At 39.1% G+C, this 21,000-nt stretch overlaps 1 protein-coding gene across 3 annotated transcripts in view; it reads left to right on the top strand.

Moving 5' to 3' along the window:
* Nucleotides 1-9,170, top strand: part of LOC146004335 (fibroblast growth factor receptor 4-like) — a 173,119-nt gene extending 163,949 nt beyond the window's left edge. For all 3 annotated transcript variants that reach the window (XM_083143119.1, XM_083143117.1, XM_083143118.1), the window contains exon 19: nucleotides 2,658-9,170. In XM_083143119.1, coding sequence (XP_082999245.1) covers nucleotides 2,658-2,759 — 102 coding nt within the window. In that variant the 3' untranslated portion in view covers nucleotides 2,760-9,170. The remainder of the gene's footprint in view (nucleotides 1-2,657) is intronic.
* Nucleotides 9,171-21,000: the final 11,830 nt, after the last annotated feature.

Below are 21,000 nucleotides of genomic sequence, written 5' to 3'. Positions count from 1 at the left end.
TCCCAGAGATGTTCTATGAGATTCAAATCAGGACTCTGCGCAGACCAGTCCTTTAGTGGGATGTTGTTGTCGTCAAACCCCCCCCCCACAAGCCCTGCAGAATGGATGGGTGCTCGGTCATGTTGAGAAACACAATGGTCATCCCCGAACTGGTCTTCAATTGTAGGCAGCATGAAAGCTGTTAAATTGCCAACGTAAGCTTGTGCCATGATATTGCCATGTAAAGCAACAAGGAGGCCAAGCCCCCTCCAGGGTAAACATGACAACACTGTAACCCAAACACCCCCCGAATTTCACTGCCGACACTATACAGGCTGGTAGATGTCGTTCACCAGGTATTCACCACACCCACACCTTACCTTCTGAACGCCACATTGTGTACAGTCATTAATCACTCCACACAACAGTTTTCCACTGTTCTATGGTCCAGTTTCGACACTCCTTGCACCACGCGAGGTACCGTTTGGCATTTGCGTGTGTGATGTTTGGCTTATGGGCAGCTGCTCGGCCATGGAAACCAAGTTGCCGCACCTCGTGCTGAACAGTCATGGTGCTTGGAGTAAATCCTGATGCAGTTCTGAATTTTTGTGTGATGGTGGCGATGGTTGACGATTATGCTGTATGACCCTCTTCAACACTCGACGGTCTCTGGAGGTCAACATGGGAGGTCAGCCTGCACATTTTTGGGTTGTACACATCCCTTCACGTTTCCTCTTCACTATAACATCAGAAACAGTGGACCTAGGGTTGTTTAGAAGGATGGAAATCTCGCACACAGACTTCTTACACAAGTAGCACCCAGGACCTCCTGATGGTGCAGTGGTAGCGTCGTCACCTTGTAATCAAGGGGCACCGGCTTCGATACCCGAAGGAGGCACATAGTGGTTTGGATTCCACTTTAAACTGTATGTCCAGTCCAAATTAGCCTTACTGTGCATAAAGTGGACTTAAAACACGAACTCAACAAGTAGCACCCAACCACCCACCACGTTGAAAGTCCATGAGTTCCTCAGACCGTCCCATGCTGCTGTCTCGCGCTGTATGCAGACTACTGAGATCGCTGACCATGTGTTTCACATGGTAGACGGCAGTACTGTGTCACCCTCTATGATAAATACACATTTCGCTGTGTGTCCGGATACTTTTGATCACATAGAATACTTCTGATTGTCCCATCCATCCTCATCTTAGCGATTAGCCAAAGACAGAAAAGTGAAGCATGTGATAGCAGAAATTATTGACCACAAGTATAATTTCTTGACCTACTTGTTGATTTCTTTACTTTTTCTTGACTGATAGATACCCTGGTTTTTGACAGATACACAAAAATATGAAATAACACATTGTAATGCTCATTTGTCATGTTTTTGAACTGTGAGAGGTACATTTTCCTACCATGTTTTGTCACAATGAAATGAACTCTTAAACATGAAATTTAAAGTTTATTTACCAACAGCACTTCCTGCAGTCTGAATTATCCTGTGAGTTATGTAGAATCACAGAAAATTGATTAATTCTGCTGTAAACATTTGGAAAGCAAAAATTGACTCCTTTACACAGGAATAGGAATGCAATGTTAATTTGACATTATCTATTGCTTTTAACTATACTTATTCTAACACCATATATTGAGAGAGTACCTCTTCTCTCATCTTAAGGTGAAGACAATGGATAATGTTCAGTTAACAATGCATGCTACTGTACAACTGTTGTCACTAATATCCAGAGAACTAATAAACTTAACTCTCTGATATCTACATAAATGTGCTATTGGAAGAAATGTTTATTTTGTGTAATAAGTATCGTCTAAATCTAAAGAGATTTAGGGGATCAAACCTCAGGCTATATGAGAGCGTGGGGCTAGGGGTATTAGCAGTGAGAGGTACATGTAGGAGAAACAACGTTATCACATAACCTCTGAAATAACAACAACATTTAACAATTTTATTTAAACACTTCGGTTGACTGAACAAGCGGGATGAGGAGATGACATAGGAATGTTCATAGCACAGTTAGAAGTTCTCGTCTCTGCTGGTCCTTGCTTCGACGTGGTCCTACCCTGGAATAAAACATACGAAGGAGCGCAACTCCGGGCTCCTATACACGTGTAATCCAGTATTCTAAACTCTAACTTTCCGGTCATTTATTCTCTCCTTTTCCTTCGGTTAACAACAACTTTGGAGCTCACTCGCAATAACTGAATCTGGCGTAAAACTGAAAGCAACTGAGATATTCTCACGGGAACTATTTAACTGGAATTCGAACTTTCAATCTGTAAAACTGTTGACTCGACTACGCCAGTAGTCAACGGTGATTTTTGTGGATAATGCTGATTTGCCGTATTTCATATTCTTCCAGCCTAGTGCTATGTCAGCGGAGTTTTCCAATTCCACTGAAGATCCCTGACGGGATTTGCTTTTAGGAAGCTCTTTTCCAGCACTTCACCAGGGCCCCTTTTATAAAATGGATTAGCTTATTAATTTATGATGCGCGGCTCCTGGTTTCAAGTAACGCCTACGGCGTGATACAGTATAGTTTTTAATCATATTTAGGATTATATCCACCATTTTTATGTGACCATGTAAAATGTGTGACCCTAGACAAGAATTAAGAATGTTAATGTCCATTACATGCTTGAAAATGTTCTTTCGTTGTAGGAGTACCTGGACCTTGGCCTTCCACAGCTGGATACCCCTCCCTCGAGTCAAGAATCGTCGGAGCCTGATGTTGACGATATACTTTTCCCAGGTTTTTTGTAAGTGTTTCTGGCACCCTTTCCTCCAGCAGGAAAGAAATACATTTCTAAACCTCAACATTAACTTCGTAAACTAATTGAGGTTATAAAGTGCTTCGGAGAAAAAGAAGTGAATTTTCGACAGTCAATATAATGCGTAAACAGTGTGCATGTGTCTGTATGGCAGCTTTCAACCACAACACACTCGAGTAAGTGTTAAACGAAGAATCTGACATAACAGTTACGATTGTAAATAGAGGAGAAGAAACACACACATACACGAATGTACTTACATTCTGCATATGCAGGCATTGACGTTCAGCATGATGCAAACCGGATCGTTACTACTAGTCATTACACAATTGTACACAAACAGTTGATGGTGCATTGAAATCAGTATTCTATCACTAAAGTGAAGGACAATGTTTTTAAGAAAGTGTTTCACGACTGGAAGATATGCGGCAGAGGAGAGGCATTATTCAAGAGTACAAAGAGAAGGCAAGAGATAGGGAACTTTTTAAGTTTTATCTTTATCATAAGTTTTATCACTTGACCCAGCTCTGGTGAATCTAAATCTTAAATCCAGGGCATTTAATATTTTTTTCCTATTTGTAATTAGATGTTAAACTGCGATATTTTGAAGCTTTATGTAATCTTCATTTTGATTTTTGCTCAGATGAAACTGCTGTAACCAAAGATGAAGATTCTGTTGTGCCAAAGTTTGGCTGAGTACTTAAAAGTAGTGTTAAAAAATGATCTTAGTTCATTGAAACCTCGAGTATATGTTTGCCAGTAAACTATGCTAAAAATAACTTGCAGCGTGTGTTTTACTTCATGGACATTGGAGAAGGAAAGTGTAAATAGAGGAAATTGTAAAATATGAGCATAAAATCCGTGTTTCACTGTGGTAAGTTTGAAGTATTTTTTCTCACATGTAGGCATTGCCTGCATTGTAGGATTCTCTCTCTTGTAGTTTATGGTGCCTGTAACGACCTTAAAATATAAGAGAAATAGTTTTGAAATGAGGGAAATTATTACAGAAACCATGACATAAAAAATAATTTTATACTTTTTTCTAGATTTTGAATCATAAGTGAAGATTAAGACTGGGCCGAGTTCAGGGCACAACCAGCTAACACATCATGAAAATGGGTTGCTAACAGCCCCAAACCTGGTCGCCTAACCTAACGACATAGGCATTATTAGAATTTTATGAAAATAATGCATGTAAGTTGGTTAGCAAGGTTAAGCTTTGTCTTATCAGCATGTATGAGAAACAGATTTTCGGCAAGTGTTAGCACCTGGTTGTCCCTTGCACCAAATCCAGAGAATACTGCATTTATATTAATATTGCCTCACTTGAAACACTATATTTATGGCTGAATGTGCCAATTGTCAGTTTTATTATTGTTATTTTAGAGCTCTTTATTTCTTTATCCTACCATGTAAGGATGTATACATATTGTTGTGTGTGTGCATGTTGATTTAAAACAAGAAAGTCTCACTGTTCAACATCTTTTCTAATACATGCATATCGAAGTAAATCAATAAAGCGATCTCTGTGTATATATTGAAACTTTGTGTTATGTGCTGTAATTACATAATTGTTAATAGTGCTAGTATTCTTAACATTTAGGATAATTTAAATTTCCTGTTGATATCACTCAAAAAAAATAACTAGAAATACTACTCAAACTTTTGGATGTATTTTCAAAATGGTTTCTAGATAAACAATTTTCACTAAAAATTAGGGCTGAACCAATGCCGATGTATCAGTATCGGAAAGTATCGGTTGAAATACATTTACCGATACCAGCTGATACGTTTTGGTCAGCATTTTGGTCTTTCACAGGTCCCGCAAAAATACACTGTGAAACTTTTGTGGTGTCTTATTATCCTGGAAATGGAAAAATTTCAAGTTTTGTGTGAAAAAACAACAACAAAAAAACCACTGAATTTTGTGATAACATGCAATTTAATATTCTGATGTAATTCTTGAATATTTTAAAGCAAACAATCTTGTCATCTATTAATAATATTGATGCATGTAATTAGACTGGAATACTTACACACAAATAATAATCAAAATATTGAACAACTTCGTTACAATTTTCAACCATCGGTATTGGTTCAGCCCTACCAAAGATAAAAGTGGTCATAATATTGATTTTCCTGTAATTTTTTGTTAATAAATGTTATCACACAGTTGTTTAGGAACAATAAATATGAACCGATTTATGATTTTTAATACCCAGAACTTCAAAAAATCTTCTGGTCAATTCAGGTGGTGCCATAATAAATTCACTATACATATTTATGCTTGTCTACCTCACTAGCAGAAACATGACCATTGGAGGGTCCACTGAATTCCACACGTGTAAACAGAAAAGTTCACACGAGTTTGGTACAAACTGTGATGTCAGAGGAGATTTTGGATATGAGGGTGAGGCAGTTAACATATGATGCCACATCTCCCCCCACTGTCTCAGGCTTGTTTAGCAAGTTGCAACACTGTGAAGCATCGTAAAACTGCCATCCCTTTGAAAAGGTTCTTACTTAGTTCTTAATGTTAATAGTGTCACAAAACTCTAACCTAATTCTTATTTCCTGTTCCCATAAAATGAGAGTCATGGAATTCACTGAAAAAATTGCTTTCAGTTGTAAAAACCATAGGAGCTTAAACCATGGTGAGATCAGTGTAGGAAGATGGGAATAGGAAATGTGGCTTTTCTGGCAATATGATTCAAACAACTATTCTAGCCAGGTTAAGTTAGCGTTCACTTCTAACGTTTCAAGCACTTGTATTGCTCTCATCTCTAGGGAATATTAATTGGAGAAGTGTAAAGTTGGGATGATGAGGCTGCAAACAATCACTTCCAAATTCTTTTAAGCGATTGTGGTTACTTATGTGAAATTTAGAAATTCCGTAATTCCACGTTGCACAATTTAATGGTTAAATCCTATTAATTTCGAAAATCCTCTGTCTTCATTCAGTAAGGGTATGGCGTTTGGAGCGGAGATGGTACTGCATCACTGCTTTGTTTGTTCCCGGGTGGTGGTAGTTGCAATTTCTCCCATTTGGTGGTGCTGGCGTGTGTATCCTGGTTTGCGTCATCTGCTTCCTGTTGTCAGGTGGCGCTGCCAGTTGGTGGGCTGGACCGTGCTGCTCGGTGCGGTGCAGTTCCTGTTCCCCGCGTGGCTGAAGGGGGGTCAGGTATGGGCACTGCATCTTTTCTTTTTCTGGTCGGGGATATTTCCGAGGATGGGGTACCAATTTGGGTGTGCCTGTCCATTGTCCAGGTTCAGTGCTGGTTTCTGTTGGATGATAGCATGGGTTTCTTTGACAGTGTTTTCTATGACAGAGCTGGTTGGGTGAAGTATGGATGGTGTGGTTTGTGGAGTGGTGGTGGTGAGAAAGGCCCGATTTTGGTGTGGTTCTGCCAATGTAGGTGTTGTGACATGGGCATGTGGCCTTGTAGACACCAGGGCATTCAAGTTTGGGTAGGTAGTATCTCTTGAAATTGGGTAGTGCTCTTCCGATTTGGGATATAGGTTTGTGTGCCAGTCGGATGTTGAAGCATTTGAGGGCCTTGGCAAATTTGCCTGATGTGGTGGTGTGGTATGGAAAATTTCACATAAGTAATTTTAAACCGCGTTTACCGCATCCATCATGGATTGTGGTTAGTTCATTGGTTCATAAACACCTTGAAAGAATCCACAAAGACCTTCTTCTTTTAACCCTGTCAAACAAAAGGCTCTCGACTTTGGCGAACGTTCCTATTCCTTGTAGTAAATTAGTTTTCACTTTGTGTGTCAAGTCAATGAATTCATGACAGATCCGACATTATTTTGGAAATAAAGCATGATTCTTGCAATTTTACACTCTATGTTCTGTTTATATTACAAGTTGACATTTGCGTGCATATCCATATAAAATCCAAATGAGTGGTTGCAATAAATCGAATAAAAAGGAAGGTAGTGATGTAGGAAATGGAATTTTTTAAGCATATCAAACTTTTAAGTAATACATTTTGTTGTTGTTGCAGAAGAAGATATAGCCTGCTACTATATGACTGTTGATTTTTGCAACGTAAAAAATTCCAAATATTACATCACTTATACAGTATTGGCGAATTTCAACCTTTAACAGAAAATGAATTGTCTAACACAAATCAATAATTTTAATAAACATATAATCATATTGTGAGGAACCAAGGACCGTCACAAGGCAGAGTTTACATTCTCTCACGTGATTGGTTTACTCTGGGTCCTGGTGTTTCGCTAACAAATGCCATGCTTTTACAGAAGTGCCAGCAAAGACAATGCATAAACAATTCTGAAATTCTGGAGACTTTGTGCCACACCTCATGTTACAGAGATTCGTTGGCCATAAGCCACCTGCTTTCTTACAGTATCTTTGTTGTACCAAACTCGTGTGAATTTTAGTTCTATATGTATTTTAGAACTATAGTTCAAAATCAGCAGCTCATATATATGGTCATTATTAGATTCCAAATGGCATTTTTATGCTGGGATTAATAAGGCCAGAATATCAACTAAAAAAATGATAGCAAACTGAATCAGTTTTATTTATAAATTCTGATAGATGTTCTTGCCTGAATGAGAATTTTCATCAAAAATGTAACTTTAAAAATCCAATAACAGATCTATTGAAAGGTCCACTCATAAATATTAGAATCCTGTTCTGAGAAGGAATTGGTTAAAACAATAAATACCTAATGTAATTTGTAGAGAAACCTTGGAAATGTGTGAATTTTAGAAACTGAGAACGTTAAAAATGGCTGGTAAAGCAGCAATCAAATGAAGGGCTCTGGTGTAAAACATAGTAAGTGACATTTTGGCTATTTCTGAGTTCATGAAGAAAAAAGGTTATTAGAAGCTATACTGTAGATAAATTGTTTTCATGTTGTGTTTACCAATTTCAGAAGGCTTCACTGAGTCCAAAGCAAATTGTATGACATGGCAATTTCACTCGAAAATTGAAGGATGGCATATTTTACTTTGTAACTCAAAAATTACCAAAATGTCACTTACCATGTTTTACACCCGAGCCCTTCAAATGTGAGTAATTTGTTTCAAGCAATAATTAAAGCACAATAGGAATTTGTATAATGATTGCATTCCTATTATTAATCTTGATCTATTGGCTGGTCTCTCTGATAGCATAGTGGTAATGTCGTGGGTCGGATACTTAATGGAGGCACTTGGTGGTTCTGATTCCACTTAAAACTGTCCAGTCCCGATTAGCCTATCTGCACGTTATGGGAACTTAAAAAACAAAAACTCATCTAGATCTAATGTTTAGAGTACATGGAAATAATAAATTCTTATGAGAACAAAATTATATAAGGATATAATCATGCTATGAAGGAAGGATTTTTCTGAGCGTGCATGGTTGCACAAAAAAACTTAAAATCACGAAACCGTTAATTCTAGAAAACTGGAAATCTCATATTATTTCTACCTCTTGTGAACAATTAATATTTCTTGATTTAAATTCTAGGAAGTAATCTGTACAAATATTAATATCGCTGCCAAGATTACCCATGCCAGCTTTCTTCATTGCTCATAATCAAGGTAAAGAGTATTTTTACAATTAATAGTTTTAATGTTTGATGTTTATTTGTATATAAATAGCAGATTGATGTACGTATGTCATGCCTGTATCCTGCCTGAATTGTTTGCTAATGAAAAATGAAAAAAGGGGGTAAAAGAATTGTCAGATATACTGTAAACCATATAAAATCTCACCTACTTAATAACCAAGCTTTCTTACAGTTTGTTGTACCAAACTCGTGTGAATTTTAGTTCTATATGTAGTTTAGAACTATGGTTCAATATCAGCAGCTTGTATATATGGTCATTATTAAATTCTAAATGGCATTTTTATGCTTTGATTAATGTCTTTGAACTTCATTCTTTGTATTATAAAATTTAAACCTAGATATTTAGTATATGGTACTGCTGATATCAACTCATCCCAACAGATAAAGTATAATAATTATATAACATTAGTATAGTTATTATATTTACAATATACCAAAATGAGAACAAAAAATTAAAAACTATCTTACCAAGAAAGTATTTATGCAGTTGCTAAATTGAATGTACATACTTCGTAAACTATACCAAATGCATCCCATAGGCAAAACATTTTGATGACAAACTGCATCTAAGTCCAAATAATGTTACCAGTTATCTTCAGAATTTTATATATTCTTAACAAGTGTACATGACATATGTGGAGACTTATTTTTGTACGTGTATGTTCTGTGTTCAGCTTTTTTTTTTTGTAGATAAGCAACTGATGGATGAAGCCTGTGTCAGAGTTATGTTCATATCTTGAACAGTATTTTCATGTTAATGTAACCATGTACGTACATGCAGTAGAAGTAATAAAATTTCATCATAACAATTATATTTCTTTTCCTTTCTGTTATTGTCATGAATGTATGTGGCTGTTTAAATCAAGGGGTCATAGGTTTCATTCCCAGTGGAGGCACATTGGACAGTGATTCAGATCCAACTTTAAACTGTATGTCCAGTCCCAATTAGCCTATCTGTGCACAAAGTAAACTTAAAAACAACAATTCGAACAGTATGTGGTTGTTTATTATGTTTGTGTTTTGTATTGGCTGATATAACTTATAGCAAACCCTTTTGAAATGGTTAAAGTGCTACACCCCTTGTACTTAAATGTTATTTACCACGGCTACAGATATCTTAATCTCAGGGGGATAGGTTCTTTATTTGAGAATTCCAAATAGGAAAGCGTTTTATAGCCAAGAGGATATAGTAAAATGCGGGTCTATATTCTGATAACAATACAAAAATACAGAGAAGAAATATATATATATATAATCGAAAAGGTATTCTTTTCTTGTATCTATCTCTTCTATAGGAAAAAAGGCTTCTTCTTCTTTTAAAGGGCTTCTTCTTCTTTGGTAAAAGGATAATCTTTCTTTTCTTTCTTCTACCTTTTATGACAATCTCTTTCTTCTATTTACAAAAAATAGTCATCCCTTTTTATTCATCGCTGTTTCTTATTTCCTCTATTCATATCAATTCTTATTTCTTCTTTCAGCAGCAATTCTTATTATCTTCTATATTCCAACGAGATATTCTTATATTCTCGATAAATTCTTCTATTTATTCTTTCCACAGCAAATTCTTATTTCTTCTGTTCTTCTTTGCCACAGGAAAAAGTCTTATTTCTCTCATTTATCGCAAATGTTTCTCTTTACCATACCTCTTCTCAATAATATAGACAAATCATTATGCTGCATTCCTTGTCGAGAATTGAACCAAAGCTATAGAGGATTTTTAGAAGCGTCTAATCTGACAATAGCGCCTCCTCCTAAAACAACAACCAAGGGAAATAACCAGGATCGCTAATAACAAGCGCTGCCGATGGCCCAGTGCTACTAAAAAGGAGCGCAACCGTAAAGTGCTTCGGGGCATCTAATTTGACAACAGCTCCACCGGGGACAAGCAACCAAAACATGGCGACGTTCTCCTCACCAGAGAATCAAAAAGAGATAGATTTCTGAAATTCGTTCGCTTACTTAATAACTTTACTAAACGTTTCATATGCGGCCATATTCTTAATTATTTTAATTTACTATATACAACATTCTACTTATTTCTTTTATAGTATTTGAACTCTTCTTTTATATATTTCTCAATTTACTATAATATATATAATCCCTCTTCTCCGCTCTAAGTTTTTTATAATTTCCTTTGCTCCTCTTTATATAGCGTGCTGCCATCTCTCGTCGATTCCGAGAAACCATTCCTCTTTGCAACTTTCATTGTATCATCGAAACTGGCACGTGACAAAAGATGATTTTCAGAACCTGTTTTCCCATCTGCATTCCACTTGTAGCCGTCATCCCTATTTTGTCACTGATTTTGATTTGATTTTTGTTTTGTTATTTAGCGTAACTTTTGTGCCACTTTTGGGTAATCATGATGATGAGGATGATAGAATGAAATTGACAAATGTACACTCATGAGAAACATTAATGCCCAGGCTAGGATTCCAACCCAAATTAATTCAACGAGGATAACTGGGCTCGTGAACCTGACGCAACCAGTTATTTTACAGACTTATGGGATGCTCTAGGCGAAAGTGCAGCATTTTGTTTAGAAATTTTTCACATCGCGTCCATCTGAAGCCTTGTCCTTCTGGCAGAAATAAACTCTACTGCTGATACTGTTACTCATTTTAATCACGTTGTAAGAACAGTTGAGGCACACTCATCTTGTACATGTTGCTTCATATCGATCTCTGTTAAAATTATAATACATTTTCTGAACTAGTGCAGTTTGAAGCCACCATGCACATGCGTTGTCTGGAAGCAGCAGACGATTCTCACCGAACAAACCAGCCTCCTGGCCTGTGCGTTTGATGAATCTTGTTCTTGCATGAAACACACGGAAAGCGACTTTTGGGACACCATAATGAACCTCACGAAATGCAGGGAAGCACTTATAGGACGGCCAGTTACCATAACTTGCTTAACGCGTTAAACTCTTGCAACTTTTGGAAGGGGCCCAAGGTATAATTTATGACAGGAAATCTACAGCAGTTTGGGCTTACAAACAAGGAACTGAACTGTGTTCCGTCACAAATGTTCTTTTTACAAGATCTCGCAACAGACTTGCAGTGGAGGAAAGTCCACAAAACTGACATAGGGCTCTTAAACCAACCCCCCCCCCCATTTAACACCCCAGAAGTCCTGTCACTTTGCAATAACAGGGTAAGTTTCTGTGATACTGAGAGACCAGTGAAAGAAGCATTGGTGACAGTTTTCATTGTACAAGGAGAGATTTTTGTTTTTAGTGATTTCAATTTTGTTGTCTATCTGTGAATAGTACTGTATTATTCATACTGGAAGGGTGAATACAGTTTAAAGTGGGATCCCAACCGCTATGTGCCTCCACTGGGTATTGAACATGGGAACCCGTTGATTACAGGTCAACAACGCTACCACTGTACCATCGGGGAGACCCTTTGTAGATTATTGAAGTAATTCTTATTGATGGTGTCATTCCCTAAAGTGACATACTACTAAATCATACTTGTAACATTGAATTAATTGACCTAGCAATAGCAAAATTTGTGAAAATTATTTCATTACCACCACACTCGACACTAAAGCTGTTACCACTTGATAAAAGCTTTGTGGGTCCTTTAAAAGTTTATTATGCTGAAGACATCAGGTAGTGGCTGCAGTCAAACGGAAGGCCTGTCTGCCAGTGTGTTACAACAGAGCTGCTGCTGGGCAAATGGATTTTGTGGAACCAGTATGTGTCCATTAAACAGGAATATATTTATTGAAGATGACTTCATTGTGATTGGCACAGACAGAGATAGCTAGGTTTTATCTCCTGGACCTGCAAAAAAGTGTATCTCCAGCCCAACAAGTTCTCTTCATGTTCTCATGTTTAAAATCTTCTGTTCAACTTGTATTAAATGACTTCTTTGTACACTGATTTACACATTACAAAATGTTAATAAATAATGAATGGTTCCAAACTCGGTATTTGACAACCCAGAATTCTTGTACAGTCTGCACTTGAGAATTGACTCAGTCTTTCGCATATTTTTGATTCAGGTAGCTGTTCTTGGCGTGTACAATTTTTCTATGCTTTCGAAATGGGGTGAGTATTTCGGAAACTGTAGCCTCTTGTGTATCATCAGGCAAGCTGTGCATTAACTTTTCCAGTGTGATGGGGCAGACTTGATAATTTTTCTCTGCATCGACGGTAGCCTTCAGGTTCCGGTTCTGGAATGGGAAAGGATTGGTCGAGGCGAATGGGTTTCCGACAAAATAGACATTTTGGTTTGAGTGCTGCTGCAAGACAATCCAACTATTGTACTCTGTTCTCTACAATTTCCAAGCGATTTGCTACGCTTGCCCTGGTCTTAAGGGAAATGCTCCAAGCCTAGGGTTACCAGACATCCGGATTTTCCCAGACATGTCCCACATTTTAGCCTTATGTCCGGCATCCGGGAGGAATTTGAAAAATATCATAAATGTCCTACATTTTGAGCGTCACATAATATTAATTAGGAAAATACGTAACAGAAAAAAGTCATGCAAATTACAAGTCTATGGACTGCGCTTCCAAACTCAATAGTGAAATTTATATTGATTCAGTCATTGCACAAAAAAGAATAAAGTTTGTCCTGCTATTAAGCAAACGGGAGCAATTAATGAACAAAGTCTTGGTAGCACTTTCTGATAACGTCACTCTTCAATGCCTGAGCAGAATTTCTTGCCTTAGGGTTTATACTGATGGAACAAGGTGTTGCCCATTCTTATTCAATATAATTTGATTGTAAAGCAGGGGTATAGAGAACAAAGTTATTCAGGGTGTCTGCCAGTCAAGAAAAAGTAAAAAAATAAACAAATAGGTCAAGAAGTCACTAACAAGGCAAGACATTATACTTGTGGTCAAGAATTTTTGCTATTAGTTGATTTAGTTTATTTTACTTCACTTTTTTCTGTCCCATTGGCTAATCGCGAAGATGAGGATGAATGATTGTAAGATAAGATGGATGAGTGGATAGTCATAAACATATAGGGACAACCGACACAAATCCCACATAAGATTATACTGGCTGCGAGTCCAGACGCCAAAGCCTCGCTTGTCTACCAAACACAATTCAGGATGCATTAATTCAAAATAGGAGATCTAATTCTCTTCTTAAATTCGCAGCTTCAGTTTTTATCTTAACTGGCCCTTTGGTAGGGATTTTCATTAAATAAATATTTATTATCTTAATTACTAATTTCCAACTTTACCTAAGTAGGATCTAGAAAAGTCCAGAAAAAGTGGAAGATTTCTGGATGTATTATTTTGGTAGAGACCCTGTTATTGAACTAAAAACTACCCAAGATGAAACCATTTTAAATTACAGTAATTGCTGAATATTTGTTTGCCATTACAGGTCATAATTCAAATGTTGAGATAGTACTTTTATTACCATCAACACAACAGACTCAGGAGAGAATTATTTTTTCATAAAGTCTGTAAAATGTTTGGTATTGGTCCCTATAATTTCAACTAGCTTGACTGTCTACTCTAACATCAAAATATAGTTTGACTAAACCTGAAATTTTGACAAAAATTGTCTCCTCTGAGAAGTACCACTTAAATCATGTAGTAAGAGGTGCATTGATTAGTATGATTGCAAGTTTTGAAATTTTTCATTTAAACATTCTTTGGGAAATATTTTTTTTAAAACTGAAAAGTGTCATTTTTCAACTACTTCCTAACGTGTTCTATAGAAATATGTGAGAATGTGTTGCGTCCTACATTTTGACTTAATGTCCTACATTTTGGGACAGCATGTCCTACATTTCCCTTACAGCGATCTGGTAACCCTATCCAAGCCCATTGGCGAGACCCTGCGATTGCCAAAAGCTGGAGTCAAATAGTTGCACACTTGCAGCTGGAAAATCAACGCCCCTCATTTTTTTGTGTGTGTTTCCATGGCTTCGCCCATCCATTGCATTCTGTCAATTTCTCGCAGCAAGACCTGGCTCCTGTCCTTTCAAAACCCAGAGCTGCTTGTTTCGATGTTATTTTAGATAATGCCCTTTTAAAAAAGAAAATAAGGTATAGATTCTGTTTATTTATACATACAGCCAGTGGCGACGATTAGGGGGTGCAAGGAGGGGGCAGTTGCCCCCTCACTCTTTATTACTCTTGTTCTTACACATCTTTCATTCAGTTTCATGGGCAATTTCATTAAAATAATAATATTATTATTTCTTAACATAAATTCTTATGAATTTGTTTGGTAAAAAATCACGTGTGAACCACAGCCAAGATTCCTCAGGGTTACAGCTAAGCCGCCAACTAGCAACTCTACCAAACGGTTCTGCAAGGAAGTTCAAATGCTTCCTGTAGAAATTAACTTAAAAGCTTAAAAACGCCTCCGGCCTGCCGTGTTGTTTCAATATCAACAATGACAATAACACTTGTGTAAGGAAAGAAGCATTCCCAGGGCTGCAAAACATTTGGACTGCTCCTAGTGTAAACATGATCGTCAACAATTGACACAGAACAAAGACATTACACCCTCCAAAGAAACTGACTACCCATGAAAAAATAAGTGTTGCATGTAAACTTTGGCTTCAACAAGACAATAAATATTGTGATTTGAAAATAAAGTGCACATTACTGCTATGACCCCTTGATTACAAGGCGACGACGAGGACCTAACTTTGGAGAAAAGGGGGGGGGGGGGCGACATGGACATTAGGTTCCAAAAGGTTTTTCAAAATTTATCTACCATTGTACATTTTAATAAACATGAAAATTTGTGAGGGGGAGTGTCCTCCCTTGCCCTGTCAAGTTACGACTATTGGTTCCGGCACCCCACCGCAGCACCCTCTGGTACAATCATGTGAAAATGACGGTGTTAAACGTGGAACTACTGCGGAGCATGCGCACTCGTCTGGTCCCCCTCGAACATCCGGTTACGCTTAAGATGCTATGGGCGTTAATAATAAAGGGCAAAGTGGAGATTCTTTTACAAGGAAATAGGGTGTCAGCTGTATAGCATATGGTTGTACAGTTAGATCGGGAACAAATTTATTGAGTAAAGTATCACTTCGTAGGTTTGGAGAGACGAAACCTTGTAACGACCCTGCGTGGTCGCCACATTTAACGATCCTGTGAGGTCGCCATATTATATTTTATTAAGAAGATTTGGATAAAGAATGTATGCTAAATGTCCCTGCGAGGCGTACGCTTTTAGTTTAAATGTGTTAACGGATCCACCTCTACGATAATTAGTTTCGCTTATTATTTGACCCTGCGTGGTCGCTGTATTCTGTAAACGCTAACGGATCCACCTCTATGTTTATTAGTTTCGCTTATTATTAGACCCTGCGTGGTTGCTGTATTCAGTAAATGTTATTAATTATTGTCATTTACACTGTTCAATTCGTTGTTTAGAATTGCAGAGTCCTGCGAGGCTCATTATTAATTGTATTGTCTGAATGCACACAGTTTTACTTTATATTAACGCGTGCATCTAGTGATTTTCCCACTAGTGTTTTCTTAATGTCACTTCTTGGAAGTTTCTCAGTACGAAGGTTGCTATATGTAAAAAAATGAGTTAGCAACGCGTACTTGTAGTTAAAATTTTCACCACCAATGCGCCGCCCCCGCGAGTATAAAGCCAGCGCAGCCAGGCCCGGAGCTCAGTTGGCTCCCTGATGTCAACAGGCAAACATCCAGGGTTAACTGGCCTCCCAGCCTGAGAACTAGAAGCCATCCCAGAAGGAAGGACGGAGAAAGAAGAAAGAAGAAGAAGAGCCTAGCAGCAACCTACCTACCTGGTCCGCTCGCTTAGGCTGATAGGTGCCCAGGTTCTACCTGCCCGGCTTGTCTGGGAGCACCCGGACCTTCCTTTCTAACCTGCCGTCCCTGCATAGGAGACACCGGTTGGCTTGCCAATTCCCAGCTAACGCCGGGGGTGTCGCGGATTCCTTTAATCCTTTTACCCGGCGCCCGTTATTCGGGAGTACCGATTGGTTTCGGCCAATTCCCGGCTGTGGTTGGGGTACTACGCACAACCTACTCTCTTTTACAGGGGAACCTGTGACGTCAGCGGCGACCAAGGCCCTAAATAAAATTAGGTCCCCATACTCCCCCTGGCGCCTCACAGCGAGGAATAAATTGGATGTTCCCTGCCCCCCTTTTCTCTTCGAGACCAAAGGTGGTACAGGTAAAAGAACGTGCGTGGTACAGGTAAAAGCACGTGGGTGGTACAAGTAAATGCACGCGCGTGGTAAGGATTTCAGGTAAAGACACGTGTGTAAGTGTGCTAACGGACACCCTTATGTTGAGATTATAATAAACATATATATTCAGCTGGTATAGTCTTTCCTTACACCCAGCAAGCCCTGAGATAATTCTGAGTCCATGTTCTACGGCTGACAAAAAGTTAGCGCATATGGGTAGACTTTTGCCGTCCACCTAATTGCAAGGTTTAGTGTGTAAAACTCAGCCCGTGCCAGTACTCCTGCGCTGTGTTGTTAGTGTAGTGTGGAACACGTGGGGAGGACGTTGCATAAAGTTTTTGGCGCCTTAATGTGGGGCCCGATTGTAAAGACTGAAACCAGCAAGCTAGTGGGGTCCTATTAGTTGCAAGGACTAGAAGGGGCTCATAAGTGTCAGTGTTAGTGTTCGTCCAAAGAATTCACTAAGGAGAAGATATAGTGTTGGGGAAGAAACCATAGACGGTGTGCCAAAATGGAAAAGGACGTGTCAAGTATGAACTTAAGAAGCAGAGGGAGGAAAACCGTAGATGAAGAGACTGGGTTCGGATGCTGTGAGGATACCGGAGGAGAGATGGAGTATTTCAAGTGTTGCCAATGTCTCCAGAAGTTCCATTGGAGATGTGAGGGGCAAGAAGAGACCTCAGTGTCCACTGCAGAGTCAAGATGCAAGACTTGCTCATCAGTACCCTTGATGGCTTCCGGGCAAGAACCAAGTGCTCCTAGTACGACCCCATCAGACCATTGGTTATTAGAATGGCTGATGAGAGATAAAGAGGAGAGGAAGAAAGAAAAAGCGGAAGAAGCCGAAAGGAGAACTAGAGAGGAGGAAGGGCATAGACTTATGGAAGAGAAACAGAGAAAGAAAGATATGGCCCAATTAGAGAGAGTTAGAACGAAAGAGGTAATGGGGCTAAGACAAGTAGTGGAGTCCATGGAGGAGAGAAGGCTTCATGAAAAAGCAGAAGAAGAAGCTAAAAGAAAACTAGAGACACAAGGACTTAGGAAGCTAATAGAGTCTCTAGAAGAGAAAAGAGAAATGGAAAAACGAGAAGCAGAAGAGAGGAGAGAAATGGAAAAACGAGAAGCTGAAGAGAAGAGAGAAAGAGAATTAGAAACTCTCCATGCCTTAGTTCAAGGTCAAGAAGAGAGGAGACAGAAAGAAGCTGAAAGAAGCAGAACAGAGATGCGAACACTCTTCTCCCAACATAAGACAGACCAGTTAGAAAGTCTTAGGGAGGAATTAGATAAAATTAGAATCTCTTGTCAGCAGGAAGTAGTGAGAATAGTAGAGGAACAATTACAACCTTTAGCTGTCTGGCGTGGTGAAATGGAGCAAGAGCAGGAAGAAATGAAGAAAAATTTACATGTCTGTCTACAATTAGTAGCGCAGTCTACGACGAAAAGTGGAAGTGAAGAACCAGAGAGAGTTAAGCAGATAGAGGCATCGGTAGAAAGCATAAGTTCAGCAGTAAAGACTGAGTGAGCATGCCGTAGTTATGGAGAAGGCGGTCCAAGAACACAAAGTAGCTGCAGAAACGATGGCTAAAGCAACCGGCGAAAAGGTGAACTCTCTTCGCGGAGAGACACAGAAACTGGAAGTATCTCTTCGGCAAGAAATTCATGAGCAGACTGGGTCTATAGTCAGAAGAGTAGGCGAACTGCAAGATAAAATTGAACGGTTACAGATACAACCGGGGGTCCATTCTGATGTTCTTCCAGATTCCATTGAACGAGATAGAAATTTGAATCCTGAAGCAGCCTCTTATGAGCCTCCTAGAGTGGTGCAGAATCCTTTCTATCTGGGAACCCTTCAATCAGATAAGCGTAAGCGGCCTAGAGAAGCAGATAGTTTCGACGGGACATCTCCTCGGCAAAGAACCAGATTTAAGATGCCTAGAATGGCTGACATCGCACACATCCCCAAGTTCAAGGGTGATATCGAAGCTCAGTCAGCAGAGAAATATCTTCGTGAGCTCAATGTAAGCTTCGAGCTCATGCAAGTACCTGACAATTACAGACTCGAATTGCTACCTAGAGTATTCACAGGTAAAGCTGAACATTGGCTGGCAGGTAACATAGACAGTTTTGTTAGCTATGCTGATTTCTGCATAAAGTTTAAAGAAGAGTTTGCCTCCGAGAAGGCTAAGCAGAGACAATTAACTGCAGTAAGAAATAGAAGATATTCCCGTCCGGTACATGAAAATATGGAGAGCTTCGCTTGGAGCATTTACGCCGCCTATAGGAATTTAAGCGACAACTTCAGCGAGAGTGAGGTGCTGAATTTGATTATAGGTCAGTTACCTTATAGAACCCGAAATATCTGCCTTGCGCACGCTCCCAGATCAGTTGACGAATTGACCAGCTTCCTCAAGGACTTTGAAATATATGATGACCCCGACTTCTGGAGAAATAAAGAGGACTTCAAAGGTAAAGAACTTCCCAATAAGAATTTCAAAGTGCGAAGCATTGAGACTAGGAGTAACACTAGACTAGAAAACCAGAGAACTCGAAATTTTAATAGGGGTGGAGGTAACAGGACAGAACCGTAACCAGGATGGCCGATGGGAACCTTATCAACCAAATCTAGAGCCAGATCGTAGATTTCCCGATAGAAGGAGAAACAATCAAGAATGCAGTGATCATAATTCACCTAGGCGACCTTCACCTAGAGACACGGGACCAAGTGGAAGGCAGTCACCCTCCAGAGAAGTTATGACCTCTGAGCAGGAGGAAGCCCTAGAAACAACCCGAGACTTCCTGCGTAATCAAAGGTCTCAATCCTGCCAAACAAACTAGATTCTTGTCTAGGTGCTTCGTTCCCATTTAGGCAAGGGGCCTCTGAGGAGCGACCTGATACAGCTATCCAAGAACTGAAGGTTAACTTTCAACTATCTGAAACAGAAGAAGTAAAATTACAGAGTGAACTGAAATCCGCAAGGGAATCAAGGACTAGATACAAATCACCAGCAGTGGCGGCAAAGTTAATAGATATACCAGTGACTTGTGTAATAGATACTGGGAGCGAATGCTCTATTTTGAGTTATGAAATTTGGACAAAATTAAAGGAACAAATACCAGGTATTCAAGTACAGAAAGTTCCAGAGATAAGATTGGTGGATTTTTCTGGAAGCCATAGGAAGCGTGTCTTTGGCAGCAGACGTGTGGAACTGGAGATTGAAGGTATGGTTTTCAGTACTGAAGTTTTTATATTGAGAGGTTTTGGTACAGATCTTCTTTTGGGCATGCCATTCTTAAAGCAGCACGAGGCCGAGATAAATTTCAGGAGAGACTCGGTAAAATTGTATTTTGGAAAAACTCCGGATCAAGATGTAGGAAATCCACTGGATGTTGAAATCGTGCGGTACATCCAAAAGGTCCAAGAAAGAGACGAAGTGTGGATGTATGAACCGGCAGACCTCGAGGAGAAGGTTGAAACTATAGACATTCTGAATGATTCCCAGAAACAGGAGTTGCTGCAAGTGCTGAATCGATATATACCTGTGTTCTCAGAGAAGCCCGGTACCATGGAAAATGCAGAATGTGAGATCCTTTTAAAAAGTACCGAACCAGTTCATCGCCCGCCATATCCAGTGCCGCTTTCGAAAAGGGCCGCTCTAGAAAAGGAACTTAGCTTGTGGAAAAGCTGGAACATTATTCAACCATCGGTATCACCCTATCTAAATCCATTACTAGTAGTAGACAAACCCGATGGTAGTGTAAGACCATGCCTGGATTTTCGACAATTAAATGCTATTATGATAGTTCCTAAAAGCTCAGTGCCACCTATTGATGAGTCATTGCAGAGATTTAAACAAGCCCAGTATTTTTCAAGTTTAGATCTAGCTTCAGGCTATTTACAGATTCCTTTGAAACCAGAATGCCGAAAATACACTGCTTTTTCGTACAAAGGTCGCCAGTACGAATTTTTGAAGATGCCTTACGGCTTATCTAATGCAGTGTCTACCTTTGTGTCAGTTATGCATACAGTTTTTGGACCTGAAACTGAAAGTTATCTGACTGTGTACATAGACGATCTTCTGATCTTCGATGCGGATTTCGACAGCCATATCCAATATATAGAAGAGGTGCTCCACAGATTAGAAGAGGTTGGACTTAAGGTGAAACTTCGAAAATGTAACTTTGCAAAAGGTGAATTGGTTTATTTAGGCCATTTAATTTCGGGAGATAAGATTAAAATAGACCCGAAAAAGAACGAAGCCATCCTGAACTTTCCACAACCTAAAACTAAGAAAGATGTCAGGAAATTTTTGGGACTCGCAAATTGGAGACGGAAATTCATAAAATATTTTTCGGTTAAGACAGAACCATTGCTGAAGTTACTCTCTAAAACCGCTAGATGGAATTGGGGTTCAATGCAGCAATCCGCCTTCTACCAGCTTAAACAAGAACTGGTAACCGCTCCTGCCCTCGCTCAAC

This window comes from Lepisma saccharinum, chromosome 21 (assembly GCF_977018435.1).
Source record: "Lepisma saccharinum chromosome 21, izLepSacc3.1, whole genome shotgun sequence".
Classification (NCBI taxonomy): Eukaryota; Metazoa; Arthropoda; class Insecta; order Zygentoma; family Lepismatidae; genus Lepisma; species Lepisma saccharinum.
This window is presented reverse-complemented; position numbering and strand designations above follow the sequence as displayed.